The sequence below is a fragment of the Varanus komodoensis genome, unplaced genomic scaffold, assembly GCF_004798865.1.
Source record: "Varanus komodoensis strain SLA01 unplaced genomic scaffold, ASM479886v1 scaffold25, whole genome shotgun sequence".
Lineage (NCBI taxonomy): Eukaryota > Metazoa > Chordata > Lepidosauria > Squamata > Varanidae > Varanus > Varanus komodoensis.
The window spans coordinates 6770073-6785949 of NW_025335661.1; the positions used below are offsets into that span (position 1 = coordinate 6770073).

The following is a 15877-nucleotide window of genomic DNA, read 5'->3' on the forward strand; positions in this document are numbered from 1 at the left end:
GCTTAAAGCTATAGGAACCCTGAGCTGGATAGGCTCAGCAAAATAGCCTAGGCTCCAATTAGCTCAATCTTGCTTATGAATAATGGGTTCATTTTTTAGGGCAGTAGAGTGCTATCTTTGTTTTTATGAATTGCCAGATATACAACTCAATTCAGCCTGAACGTACTAATCCAAAAGACTCAGAATAAATCCACAACCAGATTTTGTATAACTAATATTATTATTCCAGAAAAATCTTCACATTCAAAATTGATTTTTTTATCTTTACAAAATTATACTGAACTGGTCAGCAACTGACCAAAAGTCATATAAATATGTCCTTCACATGTTCCAGTATCAATTCCCAAGAATAAAAAAGCTAAGAATTCCCATAAAACCTTCAATCTAGACAGCCAAAACTTGTTAGATGAATATAAAGTATAATATACATGTGTTATACATGTGCTACTATGGCTGGCCTTCATCTTGCCTGTTGCATAGATATATTCCGTCAGGAGGATACAAGAAGGAAAGGAGTTGTACTTCTTAAATAAAATTCTGCTACTAGGAACAGGCAGAATTTGCATATGCTTGGTGCACAGCATCTTTTTTTTTTCCATTGATGTAGCATCTAGTTAAAAGGCAGGTTTGCTCATGTACTCTTCCATTGTCTGGAACAAAGAACAACCAAGCTATTAACTCAGTTATTACAGATTACACATAGACTTTATAATGTAATAGCAGCTGATTGGTATTAGAAACTAGACACAAAATGGATTGTTGTTTAGGGTATGTCCAAATTATATCATAGTTTAAGGGCAGTCTTAGGCAGACTGGAGAGGAAAACACTATTACAAGCTTCTAAATGAAAGGACTGGTTCTCTTCTAAATGGGAACCACTGCAAGGTCTGTTTCAAAAAAATTGAAGTTGTCCCCAGAGCAGCATAGGTCACGTTAAGGCTATCTGGTTAGCAATTTATGCTTTCACTTTGTGACATAGAATAAATCAGCAAAAGTAGCCAACCTTTACTAAAAAGGTTGATACAAACACTCCATCCAGCATTCAGCAAATAGTTGGTATAATTTATGGGCACTCTTTAACACCCTCCCCAACCATCCCCAAAGTATCACTGAAATAGCTCAAGCAACGTTTTACAAAATAACCGCTATTGATATGAATATCATACAGACCAAACAGGTATTGCCTCCTTTATACTTTACAGTAGGTGCAGGGGCCCAATCTGGCTCAGGAACCCAGTGTGAGACAGAGGGACCTAATTCCTTCCCCTTGCATGGGCCATTTGCTTTAAGGATCACTATTTTGCAACAGAAATTGCAGGCACATTCTCCCACTCTAGATTTGATACATTATGTGGGGGGAAGGGTTAAAGCACCCCCCTTCACCCCACATTAGGATCTTTTTCTTAACTATGCCCCCTGAAGCTACTGTAGCATAGAATGGTGGGTGGCTTTAAAAATGTCCTTTTGAGTGACAGTAACTGTTATTTTAACTGTTACAACATACAGGCATTTAGTCAATGATACACCTCCAATCTTATGCACATTTACCTGGCAGTCAATGCACTGAATTCAGTAAAAATTACTTTTAAATAAACCTGCATACACACATATCAAACCCGTTTACTTTGGCTTTCAATTTAACCAGCAGAAAAGAGTGTTCATACTGCAGGTACAATATAAACTGAGGCTGATTTGTCCTGGCAGAAGAAAAATTAAGAGAACCTTAAATCAGTGGTCACACGTAGACTGTTTTACAGAGCAATTTTGCTAGCAGTCACTCAGAATGGCCACGTTTAAGGCTTCCTCTGGCTTGCAACAGCTACGGTGAAAAGTGGAGGGAGAAACCTCTTTTTCTCCCTCATTCCATTTACATTTTCCCCTCCCTTTAATTTCAAAGAGAAGGAAAACAAATATATTATCTACAAGGCTGGTGCTATTTTTCTTCCTTGTCAGGGCATATTTAGATTCAGTGGATTCAGTCCTCCTCCAGCGCACTTGGTTTCATTCCCCATCACTGGAGGGGCAATTGCAGAGGAGTGACGGCTGCAGCACTTTCCCCTGATGCAACAAGACGTCTTCCAGTGGCAGAACTCTGTGCTCACCTGTGCATCTCCCTCCCCGTGGATGCCGAGAGAAGTTCAAATATGAAAAGCCCCTCTGCGACCCTCCCTGCCAATGCAGGCTTGCTCCATTAATAAGATTTAATTTTAATGGTTTGTTTTATTTGTTTTTACTATGGCTCTGTAACTTTTTCCATTCAGTTTTATTTATCATCTTATTCTATGTGCCTGGCTTCCACATTCTTTAGCTTGCTGCAGCCTAGGACCTGCACAATAAGCAGGACAGCAGGAGATTCAAAAAAGAGAACTGCTTTGAGCTTCTTCGCTCCTCTCTCCTGCCTTACCTCTTGCAGCATGTCGGCATCTTCTATCGCTTTCACAGCAGACTTTTTAGATGTTTCTTGGATTTCCCCTCCCATCAGGAACTCATCAAGAATGAAGTATGCCTTTTCAAAATTGAAAATAATATCCAACTCACACACCTGGCAAGGATTACAGAAAGAAATATGCAGGCACACAATTAGAGCACTGAATATGACAATGCGCAGAGACTCATCAAAAACCTGTTGTGTGTGTGCACCCTTGTGGTAGACAGGGAACAAGGGAAATGCAAAATGGAATGCTTTAGGGGAGGTTTGAAGACAGAAATGTTTCAAGAACAGTGTACTGCTTTAATTATGAAGACTGTAATCAAACATCCTTTAACGTCTAGATGCCTTATTCTACCATTCCTATCATCCCCAGCTTCTGACAAGCTAGCTGAGGCTAAGGAGAATTGTACCCAAAACTTCACCAGAGCCCCCAATCTGCAGAGGGTCCACAGAGGGATTAATTTGGTTATTTATATACTGCCCAATCACTGAAGCTCTCTGGGCAGTTCACATCAATCAATTCAATACAAAAGATACAATAAAATATAAATATATACAGTCTAAAATTCCAATATACAAAAATATATAATCTTTTCATTAAAAACTAGACCTAACCAAAAAGGCAAACATAACCCATCATGTGCCATTAAATGCCTGGAAGAGAGGGCAGTTTTAGCCTGCTGCTGAAAAGATGACAATGCTGAGTGTATATTCAAGCAGACAACACCTGACCCCCAGCCTCAGGTAGCATCTTTTATTTAAGATTACATTTATAGCCTGTCTTTTTTCTCTAACACAGCCCCAAGACCGCTCCATGTTATCCTTACAAGAACCATGTGAGGTAAGTTAAGCTGAAAGCTAGTGACTGACCCAAAGTCACCCAGTATGCTTCATGGCCAACTGAGAACTAGAATGCTACACCACATGGACACTCAATGCTTAGACCAGAACATAAAAGCAAATTACATAAAAGCAAGTTACACTGGCATTGCACTGTTCAACGTGCTAGAGCAGATGTGAGCAATGTGTGACCTGCTGGGATCTTTAGGCCTGCAACTCCCATAAGCCTTGGCAACAGAGCCAATGTGAGGCATGATAGGAATTGTGGTGTTCCAGATGATTTGGCCTAGAAGTCGCCCACAACTGTGCTAGAGGAGGAGGATGATCCAGAGCAAAGCATTGCTCAGGTACTCAGTCAACTTATTCAGTGAGAGTCTAAATGAAAAGAACAAAAAACGAACAAGCAAGCAGTCACCCAGGTTGCTGTTTAATCTCCTTCTGTACCCACAAAGAAAATACAGGGCAGGAACTGCACAGAGATGGAACCACTATGCATGCAACAGGAAAAAGCTGCAGTTTAAGCAGCTTATGCATTATATTTTTAGACTTAAACTTAAGGAAGTTTTAAAAGCAATATAAATATAGGCAGAAGAAGCCACTGAAACTTACTGACTGGGTGGTGTGATAGATAGGACTGTACATAGGTGCACACAAAGCATCCAGGTTGTGGATCATAACCAACTTCTATTGAGACCCTGCACAGTAATGCAATATAACCCTCTCAATATATGTGCATGCCTGACTTTTTGTAATTTGCATCTTTTTAGTATCTATAGTATTTATAATTATTTTCAATTTATTATTGTAAGCCACCCGAGGCTTCGGCAAATGGGGCGGCATAAAAATGTTTTAATAAATAAATAATATAAATACTTTCCTCGCTATGACCCTTTTTCTCAATTTCCAAAATCTTTTTGGCATTTCAGTTACAACTCTTCGCCCTTCAAATTAAAAGACAAATCCTCATTGGGTCCCACTTGAAAAGCCAGATGGCTCCGTCATACATTTATCTCTATTTATGCCTGCCACTGTTCTACTTTCTCTTCCTGCCCTGACTTTCGTAAATGCTTCACTTTATTTGCATGCAAGGAACCAGAGGAGTGATGAGAATCAGCATCTCTGCCAATACAGCTGGAAAAATGGCCCTGGAAGTAGCTCTGCCAAATAATAAAATGTCAGTGTGAAACACTCCCCAGCTGCTAATACAAACTACAATGGAATCAGCCCTTGCAATGACAGTTATCTTCTTAATGAAAGTGGCATCTAGCTATTTATTTATTGGAATTAATTTATCTCCTACCCTTCACTATAACACCACCATCAGTAGGATGTGTTGCAATATAATATACAGTAAAATAAACAGCAGATGCAAAGTAGCAGAAACATCACAAGGCAAAGCCACAAGAATGGTATCCAGGTAAGCATTCCTGGAGCAAAAAACTGGGTTCAGACACTAAAATAACCCATACTCAAGGTTAAAGTATGTGTTGTCATTTAACTGTGGGTTGTTGCAGAAATCTGGATTACCATGCTGTCTGAAATGAGCCACAGTTAAAAAAAAGTTTGTTAACCACAGATAATCCACAGTTCACTCTCCAAGAAATAACCATGCGTCCTCATCATGGCTTATACACAGTCAACATGATTTCTGAGTTCAGACAACACAGTAACCCACATCTCAATAAGAACCCATGGTTCAGCAACAACTCATACTCAACTCTTAAGTTTGGGTTGCTGTGTGGAATGAACCCAGCCAAGAAGAGTTGCTTAAATGGGGTGCCACAACCAAGAAGTCCCACTTCCTAGTTTTCACAGCTCACATATTAGGGTCACCTGGCAAAGTGATGCCCACAGTGACCAGGCAGATTGATAAAGGAGTGCATGTGTCAGGTATTCAGATCACATAGAGCAGGAATGGGCACCACATGGCTTGCAAGCCACATCTCATTTTGTAGCCTCCAATTTGGTTCTGTATCAGTGAGGGGGAAAAAAACCTGCACACTGATTTTCGTTTACAACAGAGCATGCAGGGAGTGTACATCTTGTTTGTTTTTGTTTTAAAGTCAATTTACACTTGGAAAGTGGTGGTAAATTCAACAATGGGGTAATTAGGTACAGAGACCTGTTGGACCTAGAGGGGGCAACTGGCTCCTGGACTGGGAAGCTGCCCTTTGAAGCAGAGCTTTCAAAGACAAGTACCAGCACTTTGAGTTGTGCTTGGGAATTATCCAATAACCACTGAGATATTTCACAATTGGCAAGATTTGTTTCCACTGACTGCTCCTAATCAAAGTTCTAGCAGTTGTGTATTGAAGCAATTAAAATGTCTAAGCAATCTTCAAGGGCATTCCCACACATAGCGCATTGTAGCAGAAGGTACCAGAACAAAGGTCACTGCAGCTGAAATGGTCTTTTTTTCCAGGCTTAATTAATCAAAGGAACTTTACACTATTGATATCCCTTGAGCCTTCAGTAACCAATCTGGACTTCAGGCCCAGACTTCAAAGATTGTCCAAATTCCATCTGCAACAGGTTGAGCACCACCTCTCTAAAAAGTCAAACTGCCAAGCAAGAGTATTTCCATCTTATCAGGATTAAAGTTTGGGAATATCAGGATTACTTATGGTACCTGTGTGTTTTGCCACTCCTGCAACATCTGCTACCCTAAAACACCTCACTGTGTATCTTAGTGTATTTCTACAGTCAGAAAGAACAACAGGCAATTAATAAACATCTAGTTGAGAAAATAGTAAAGGTGGATGTGGGGTGAGGGATACTAACATTGCCAAAATATCTGTCCAACAGCTCTACATAACGATGTACAACCTCTAGCGTCAGGAGCTCATTATCTTGGTCTTCCACTGCACAGCAAAAATATAAACTAGCATACCTGAAATATAAATGTGAAAACTATGTGAGTATCTGAAAAATAGGAATGATGCTTAGAGCCTGATCGTGTGCCCTGAAACGATGTCCTCCTCCACTTAGGCATCATGAGCTTAAAAGTATGACAAAGAGCCCTTGACTAATTCAGGCAGCCCATGGGAATCCTCCTGACGTCCTTTAATGAAAACAACAGAACAACCACCATCTCAGGTATGCAGATGCAGACAGGGAATTTACTGCAATAATACGGGATAATGCAATCAGAAATAAATGCTTACTTTTTCTAGATAAAACTCTCCCATTGTCTTCTGTGTGAGCCTACACTCATTCTTCATATGCTTTCATACTGGTCAGGGAGCCACTGGCCATGCTGGGAATTATGGGAGCTGTTAATAATACCTTTTCCTGATTAACCAGCAGCCATCACGTTGGATTCAAACAACAGCGGTTGAGAGACTTGTGGGCTTTGGAAAAGGCCGTAACTCAGTCATAGGCAGAGCATGTGCTTTGCATGTAAGAGGTCTCACATTCAACCCCTGGTGTGCTGGCTGGAGGTGCTGGGAGCCACCATCCAACACACCTTGAGAGCACCAGTTTAGGGATGGCAGCTGCAGGCATTTCTGAGTCATAAAGGCCAATGCCTTCTTAGAACCACAATCCCATTATGCCCATCAATATAATGGGATGTTTTCTCTGTCCTATTACAGAACATACACAGAATGGTTTTGCAGGCTCCTACTTCATACTGAGCCAAAATGACACGAAGTGCAATGTGTATTCAACAGATGTAATGTGTCTTGTGCCCATGTGGGCCTGTTTCTTCCCTTTTCAATATAATCCATGGGGGAGGATTTGTTTGCATTCAGGAGAGCCATGGTTTGGGAGAAAGACTTTTTAACCCTTTCTCTGTGCACAGCAGAACTACCAACATTTTACCCAGAAGCTGTGATTCATCTCAGAAGGGAAACTACAAGCAGCAGCTTCCTTGATCTTCCCCACACCCAAATGGAGATGCTATTTTGAATACGCAAACAAACCAGGCACATAAAGAAAGGCAGCTTATGCATTTAGCATACTGCATAGTTTGGCCTTCACACTGACAGACAGGAGAAGCAGCTCATGGTGTTCCCACTGGAAACAGCAGCTTTATCAAACCATCTTCAATTTGCTAAAATATGGTTCATATGTCTCCTTTGTTCTATTCTTTCAGCCACAATCTTCAGAAAACTGGTATTAAAATACTGAATATGCTTACTTCTAGCTCAAAATGGCAACTTGGGATTTATTAATTTAAAAAGGCATTTTGCATGCCTTTTTCTTTTCATATCTATTCCCTGTCATCAATGTTCCCCATATTCATTTTTATCACAAGCACTAATTTTCGATTAATTAATATTATGTAGCCTTTATATTTTTAAATACTTGCCTACTGATATAGCATACATGCAGTGTTGTGTTCTCATCACAGGCTGCCTAAATGTGCAGAATTCACTGGCCACAGATGTCTTGCTACAATCTTTTTCTGCTAATAGAATTTTCCATGTACATGTTTGTGCTGCTTCTCTTCAAAATCTCATTGACAGTGGCAAGACTTGTGTACAAACCTGTCTTATAAAACTACTCACACCTTTTGTAAACAAGCTTGAGGTCTTTCCAGTCAACAAAACTGCTCATTTTTTGGTTGCGAGTCAGAATTATCTGCACAATTTCTCGGGTGATCTTTTTCTTTTCTCTTTCAGGCAGTGTAATAAACCACTTCTGAAGTCTTAATTTCCCTTGTCGGCTGAAGAGCAGGATAAAGCGCATCTGGAGTAAAATAAAACAGTTCAGTAATATGGAGACAGTGACAAAGACAACTAGTTTTCTCTAAATCTGTACCAGTTAAAAAGAAAAACACTTTGTGACCATGAACATGTTGGATCCATAACAGTTTAAAGAGAATGAGTTGTAGGCTTGTTCCACTGTAATAGTTATTATTATTATTTAGCACTTTTATATACCATCTTGTGTCAAACAGCTCTCTAAACAGTTTGCACAATAAAAACCATAGGTTATCATTACACGTACCAACCATACTATGTGGGCTTGTGCATTTCCTTCCTTTTTGATGCCTGATGCCATCTCAGCTAGACAAAAGTACTTAATTTTAACTATGGTCAGTGGAAACAAGTCAATTTCAAGCTGTGGTTATGAAGCTGGCTGGTTTTCACTAAGCATAGTTAAGAGTTACCAGAGTTTAGGGTTCGGATGACACAGTACAATTTGTTAATCTAAACAGAACAGAAACTTTAAATTCGCACCTTGCAAACATGCTGAAAGAAGAGAGAGAAGAACACGCAGGCCTGGCAGGAGCTCATTCACATATGTCTGAACACAGGCAGTTAGTCATTAAACTTTCTTGCATGTTAATGCAAAATAGTACATTTTCTCACAAAAAAGTAATGTAGAACCTCCACATGCTAAAGGATTAATACAAATACTAGAATCATAGAATAGTAGATTGGAAGGGGCCAGAAGGCCACTGAATCCATCCCCTTGCTATTGCAGGACACTAAGTTACACCATCCCATTCAAATGACTGACCAGACTCTTTCTGAATGTCTCCAGTGAGGGAGAGCTCACAACATCCCCAGGTAATAGGTTGCATTGCTCCAACAGTGAGGAAATTCTTCCTGGTGTCTAATCTAAATCTGGTTTCTTTTAACTTAAGTCCATTATTCCATGTCCTGCACTCTGGAATGGGTGAGAAGAGATCTTGTCCTTCTCTGCCTTTCAGGTACTTGTAGAGCACTATCCTATGATCCCTCAGCCTTCTCTTCTTGAAAATGAACATCTCTAGTTCTCTCAATCTTTCCTCATAGGGCTTTGTCTCCAGTCCCTGAATTATCCTTATTGCCCTCCTCTTCACCCTTTCTAGCTTTTCTGCATCTTAAAAAAAAACTTAGGTACCCAAAACTGGACACAGTACTCCAGGTAAGGTCTGAATAGTGCTGAATATGCTAGAATTCTTTGGTATTGGAATTAATTATGACTGAATACTCAATTTCTTACCACAATCTTTATTGTATCTGTATGATCACTAAGAGAACAAGTCTATGCTTTGTCTATTCTTTAGATGGAGAATTTATGGATCAAAGCCTTCTGCCCATCCAAAGCCCTACTAGCATGAGTTGGAAGAATGGAGGCAAAAACAGCATTCAACTTCATGAGTTTGCCAGACATTCATTCATTCATTCATTTTCTATTCATTCTCACTCCATAGCCCAGGTGTGAGTGGCCTTTGATCTGGAGGCCAAAATACAGGTTCACAAATATTCCAGCTGTCAGCCAGAAGCACTAATGGAAGAAACAACAAAGCACGCCTTTTGATGTTGTAACAGCACAGACAGAGTCAACGGAGAAACAGTCAAATCAAGCAAACAGGCTAAATCCAGAGCTTAAATCAGATACCAAATATACTTGTCCTTATTTGCTGTCTCAACTTCATGCAGAAATGTAAACTTTAGCCCAACCCAACTATCTTCATGAACATTTGACCAAACAGTGGCAGCTGGGGCGGGGGGGGGGTCAGTCATCATCAGGGGTTGTGCCAATTCAGTTACACTTCCTTGCTTCCAGTGTGAGCCACATTACAAAGCCTTCACCTTTTGTTTCAGAATCCATACAGAATGTATTGCCTTTCGGGCATACGCTATAAGAGATGGCCTTATTGAGCAGGTTCATTCCAACTACCACCATAAAATAATACAAAGATCACTGCGGACAAGTGACTACTAGTGTTCCCATCTGGGTAAACCACAAAGAAAGTAAGTAATAATGCTGCAATTAACAAAGGATTCCACCAGATGTTCAGAACATTATCAACACGCCACCCCCAGGTAGAGTGAGGGCAACCAACAGCAGCAGGTTTGGGGGTTCCAAATTAGTACAGCAGAATAGAGCCCTTGGGAAACTAGGTTGGCCCCCTCTTTGCTCATTTTCTGTCAGCAGTCAAAGATGTCCTTACTTGTCCTTGGTGTATCGGGCAGCCTTGTTGCTGAAGGGTTTCTTTCTTTCTTTCTTTCTTTCTTTCTTTCTTTCTTTCTTTCTTTCTTTCTTTCTTTCTTTCTTATTTATTTATTTATTTATTTATTTATTTATTTATTTATTTATTTATTTATTTACATGTATTCTAGGCTGCCTATAACAGCTGAAGCCTTCTTAAGTGGCTTAGTTAGTAAAGGGCTGTTTATTTCCTATATTGTTGTTTATTGAATTGTTTTTAAGTCATTTGCTTACACATTACATTTCAATTAAGATTTTGTTTTTCATCCGCATTTTATTGCTCACTACCTTGTGTGCCATTTTTCAGTGGAAAGGCAACATATAAATTAAATAAATAACTGTGGTCATTCCATTAATTGTGTGCTTAACGCACACCATGGCGAATGCCATAATGGCCTCTGGAAGCATGATTCCTTGCATTGACTCTGCTCTGGAAGATATATGACACCATGCAAAGCATGTGTACTGACTTTTTTCTGTCAATTTAACATACTTGCTGCTAATGATGGGTGTTGTAGTCTGACACACCTGGAGGGCGTTGCCTTGGGTTAGCCAGCACACCACACACCAGTGCATTTCATCAGAAACTAGGCTGCATCACTGGAGCTGCTAGGGATGTATGGACTTTGTTAAATCCATTTTGTGTGTTTCACAGAGGACTTTCATTCTATTATTCACTCATATGCCTTTGTGAAGATTCGTGAAAATGTGCAAATCTTTATAAACACATGCAAATTCCCCCAACCCACTTTTTCATAATTTAGTCTATGGGTAGGAATGAACATGTCAGCAGGAGTCATGTGACTCAGGAAAAGCAGGTCTGCTGAATAATTAGCAAGACTCACCAAATGCATTTCAATTTACTGCAGGCGTCTCTTGCATCCCTAGTAGAAGTGAGGTACATGCAAACGGAAGCCTCTATTTAGGGGAAGGTTGGAAGAAAATGCAAAATGCAGTAGAGCCTCTCTCAATCTTCCAAACTCTGTTTTAACTATTTATTGAGGCAAAAATGGAGAAAAGATACTGCCCCTCACGTGATTTGACTGAGTTGCCCCACCGCTCACCTTATGATTATGCACTTATGTGTTACATCTGTAGCCCGCCTTTCTTTCATGAAACTCAGCACAATGTGCTTGACCTCCCCTTTGTTTATCTTCATACCACAATCCTGTGAAGCAGGTTAGGCTAAGTCTCCCAGCGAGCCTCCTGGATGAGTGAGGCCCACACCCTGGATCTTTCAGGTCCCACTCCAGCTCTCCACCTACTACCCTGTATTGGCTTGCAAGACTGTCTAGCCGGAATCAAGAAGAACCAAATCCCAGACATTGTGAATGGATTAAGTGTCAATAGTTCCTTCATCCATAGTTTTAATACATTGATCTTATTATGCAATTATGTGACAGTTCAGTCCAGGTGGCACTCAAATAACACATTAACTCCCTTGAAAATTTTAAGCATGCACTTTGTTTAAAATTCCTTTGTGCCTGACAATTAGTCACAGCAGGGCTGTGCCCCCTTCCACTCAGGCCCAAGTGCCCCTTTAGTTTTGCAAATTACCCTGCATGTCCCCCCCATACTGCTAGCAGTGGGGGGGGGCACTATTCACACCTGGGGGACTTCTGGGGCAGCAAATCATTTTGCAAAACGGGGGAAATGGCCTTTGCTGCAAAGCACAGTCTACCTTTGTCTAAGCTTTGACAGGTCACTTGGTGATATGGGGAGGGAAGGAATGTGGATGATCACAGTCAGCACATCAGAGGTACCACTGGGCATACTTGGGGGGGGGGGGGCATCTCCTAGATGCCCCAAAACAGGATCAGGGAAGCTGCCATTAACTACAGTTTTTCTGATCTTTAATAGTGGTAGTAATAGTAAAGTTAAGCCATGGTGAGAACTGGATGGTTTGCTGTGGCTGCGAGGTGAGGAGGTGCCTTTCCTAGCTGTTCCCAAGTGCTGCTTTGAAGTGTCTAGAAAAGGTGGCCACCCACTAGATTGCCTTTCCAGAAAGGTGAAAAGTCTTGGTAGGCCACTTTTACCAAGGGGCTCTGGTTTTCTGATTTAGCCACGACTTATTTTGTGGTCTGGATTTGAACAATACAATAAGCCATGGTGGGTTAATAAATGCTACTACAAGCCACAGCTATTTGGGCTGATTTATAAGCCACCCCAAGGAAGAGGGAAGAATTCTGGGTTCAAACAACATGCTAAACTGCAGAAAGTCAGAAAGTGAAATGCAACCAAGGGGTAAAAATTAGCAGAACTTCTCTCCAGTTTCATTCACCCAGTAGTCCGAGGCACCAGTATCATGGGCCTCAGCTTGTTATCCTGGCTAAAACCACAGGTAGCTTCACAGTTCTGTTTTCTGTTATCACAGTTCTTTATCCATCCCGGTTCATTTACACTTAGCATCAAATGTAATAAAAAGATAGCTTCAACCTGGTTAGGTCTTTGTGGATTTTTATCCTTGCATTGTGCTCTGGGCATCAATTCTTTAAGCTCCAAACAAAGGCGTTTTGTTGGCTTAAGGAAATGAGTCACCAGTACTCTCTAGTTTCAGTAACACCTCACAGAGCTGATAGTACTTCTCAGCCTAGGGCAATCAATCCATGGACCAAGAGGAAGGTTCAAAGCTGCAAACAAAAGAACAGAAGGTGCTTTCTTTTCCCTTTCTATCCATGTATCACAGTGACATAATTAAAACAGAGATACAAGCAGTTTAATTAAGTAACAGCCATGCAAGTTAATTTGGGCTCTTGTACCTCAGTGAGATTGCTTATCCATCCACAGTCTATGTCATCTAATGGCTCAGAAGCAGAAGGAAATGGATCACAATATGCTGTATACATTGAGAAAGGGCTGGGGAAGGAGAGCATATAGGCTTTGTTTGTTGCCATGGGATACAAGTAATATCTACTTCTAACAAAACAGTCAGGGCTACAAATAGTGTGATTGTCTTCCCTTTTGTAAAAGAAAAACATATTTATTCAGTACCATCTGTATATATAATGCCTCATTAAGTAATACAGAATTTCATCATTCGCTGCTCCACCACAAGTTACTTTTATAGTTTTACATTCAACAGAGAGAGAGAGAGAGAGAGAGAGGCTACAATGTTCTAAGAGATTATTTAGTGGTGGTAGCTGTGAAGCCTCCAGGCAAATTAGCTAAGTGTATGTGATATGGAATATCTCTGAGCTTTCTGTTTTCTGAAGTTGTCAACCATAGGATGTTCTTGACATTCTAGCTTAACCAGCTGAAGTGAAAAGTTAGTAGCTAACAAAGATCCTCTTAAGACTTACAGTCAGGATAAGTAGCGGTAGAAAGGTAGGAAGATGGAAATCTGGAAAGTTAAACTATAGAGGAGACAAGTTAATTCCAGAGGCAACTTTTCCCATTACTACAACATTGCATTAGGAAAAATTGCTCTCTGTGGAATTCTCCCTTCTAATCAAATCTTAGAAGCAAGAATAATCTCCCAGAGTCTAGGTAGAGACAGTTTAAAAAGAAAAAAATTCTACAAATCTAGTTAAGTAAACACTACTGGGCTGGGACAGTGAGGAAAATACTACACCTGGTCACTCCAAGTAAGCCATGGCCGTGGAACATCATGTCATTTCAATATACATTTCTAACCAGCCCCTGCCACCATACTCGAAACATACGTTTTAAATCACATTTATACATTTATAGATCAATTCCTATAGTAATCTCCATAAAGCTGGTGCCCTCCAGTTGCCCTCCAGTACAGCTTCCATGATCTCCAGCCTCCATGGCCATGGCAATTCGCATTATTTATGCCAAGAAGTAGCTCTTGCCCTTATGCAAAGGACTGCTTCATTCCTTCACAGTCTGAGCTGGGAAATGGGACATTATCAAATAGGGGAAGGTTCAGTCATAAAATATGAAACTGCAAATTTTATGGGGAAAGTTCGGTTGGCAGCAAAACCTCAAACAAGGACAAAGGACAGGATTGAATGGTGTCAGCTGGAACAAGGAAAGGTGCTAGGAAAGCAAAAGAGGCAAATGAACAAAGATTTCTGTACATTACATGTTCTAGTTACATAAGATTCGGATCGACATGAGCAAGGCAGTGAATTCAGAAAAGGAGCTGTTTCAGTTAAGCAAGGCTCAGATAACTGAGATTACACTGGGGCAGTCCTTGTGGAGCAAGCAGGCACCAAGGTACCACCAGACACCTTCCTGGGTGCTTTCTAAGGTGCTCCACCCCTCCTAATTTGAAAAGCAAAGCATTCCCCCTGGCAACTGGAATTCCTGTGAAGCAGGTTTCTGCTGGTGTGAAGGTTCACCGGAGTTATTTAGTGTGCAAGGCAGAGGTGGGCTCTAACATCCAGGCTTTTGTGTATGTTTTGTCTTACCCTTGCCTCCCAGGCCAGCCATTTTGGGAAGGTGCCCTGTGCAGTTTCTCAAATTGACAAAGGTGCCCAGGGCCCAGAAGACTGCCCACCCCTGGAGACTTTTCTCGACCACCACCGAGGACAGGACGCACTGGTCCCTGCTACTTTATTCATCAGGGTTATATTGTCCTCCTACCCCACACCCCAATCTTGGCAAGCCCCTATTTTGTTATCTCTCCCACAGAGATTGCATGTTCCCAGACAAGGACCTTGTCTTCTTGTCAAACTAAATGCTGTTTAATAATCAAAGGGCAGGCAAAAAAGCAGATAACTTATTAGATTGCCTAATAGAAGGACCATAAGGCAGCCCGATTAGAACATTTTCCCCACAGCATTTCCTTAGCTGAAATTCAGATCAAAACCACCAGGTTCAGAAGCAATGTCTTTTGATTATCAGACATTGTAAACAGGGGTGAGGTGAAAACTAGTGGGATGTAGCTCACACCTTTTCTCTCCCCCACCCACATACCCAGTGATAAATGTTAGGGTAAATGTTGAACTCATCACAATGTTCCCCAATTGTCACAACCCCAAAGAAAACCCCAAAATTCAACAGTTTCAAAATTCAACTAGCTTCAGCAGTTTTCATCTCTGCCAGGTGCGGGTAAAGCTAATGGGGCTTAATTGCCACTGAAGACAAAATGCCCTCCATACTGTGAACTATAGTACAGAACAGTTTTCCACCCCCATCCCCACCCTCTGTGAGGATTGTAAGCTAAATTCAGAGGGAAGAGAGGGGACATCAGCATCCCTGTAAATAAAGTGCTGATGGTGGATCCCTATGAAACCTGACTCTGAAAAAAGCTTAATCGGCGATGGTGGGGATTGTTGCTCAGAAGGGAAGAGTTAATCTTCTTCCTCCATAATGGAGCACTCCCTCCAGCAACCTTCCCATGAAACGCCTTTTTTCAAGCTCAGTGGCAGTGTGGGGTGAAGCTGCATGCCACCCCTGGAGCTGTATCTACCCAGAGGCCCCCATTTGCCCATCCCTGCACTGCAAAGGCTGAGAATATTTCTGGAAGGTGGCTCTTGAAATCTTTATCATAAAAATTAACATATCTCCAAGGAGTTGCATAAATGTTTTGCATAAATGTTTTCATTTGAACTGATGTGTTGAAGAAAGGTTTTCATGGATGTTTTGCATGGGAAATAAGTCAGGGGAATAAGAGGAGCGCCCCTTATTAAGCAACAGCAAATGAACAGCATTCTCCATTTGCAGCATACCACAAAACCTATCTATGTCCTGATGATCACAACGACG

General features: G+C 41.0%; 1 protein-coding gene across 2 annotated transcripts in view; it reads right to left on the reverse strand.

Annotated features, from left to right (window-relative positions):
• Positions 1–249: 249 nt before the first annotated feature.
• LOC123024672 (WD repeat and FYVE domain-containing protein 1) overlaps positions 250–15877 on the reverse strand; it is a 65961-nt gene continuing 50333 nt past the window's right edge. The window contains exons 2-5 of one of the 2 annotated variants that reach the window (XM_044432690.1): positions 7785–7963; positions 6053–6161; positions 2405–2542; positions 250–650 (exon numbers count right to left, since the gene is read on the reverse strand). In XM_044432690.1, the coding sequence (XP_044288625.1) occupies positions 615–650; positions 2405–2542; positions 6053–6161; positions 7785–7963 (462 nt within the window). In that variant the 3' untranslated portion in view covers positions 250–614. The remainder of the gene's footprint in view (positions 651–2404; positions 2543–6052; positions 6162–7784; positions 7964–15877) is intronic. The other variant, XM_044432688.1, reaches the window with a different exon arrangement.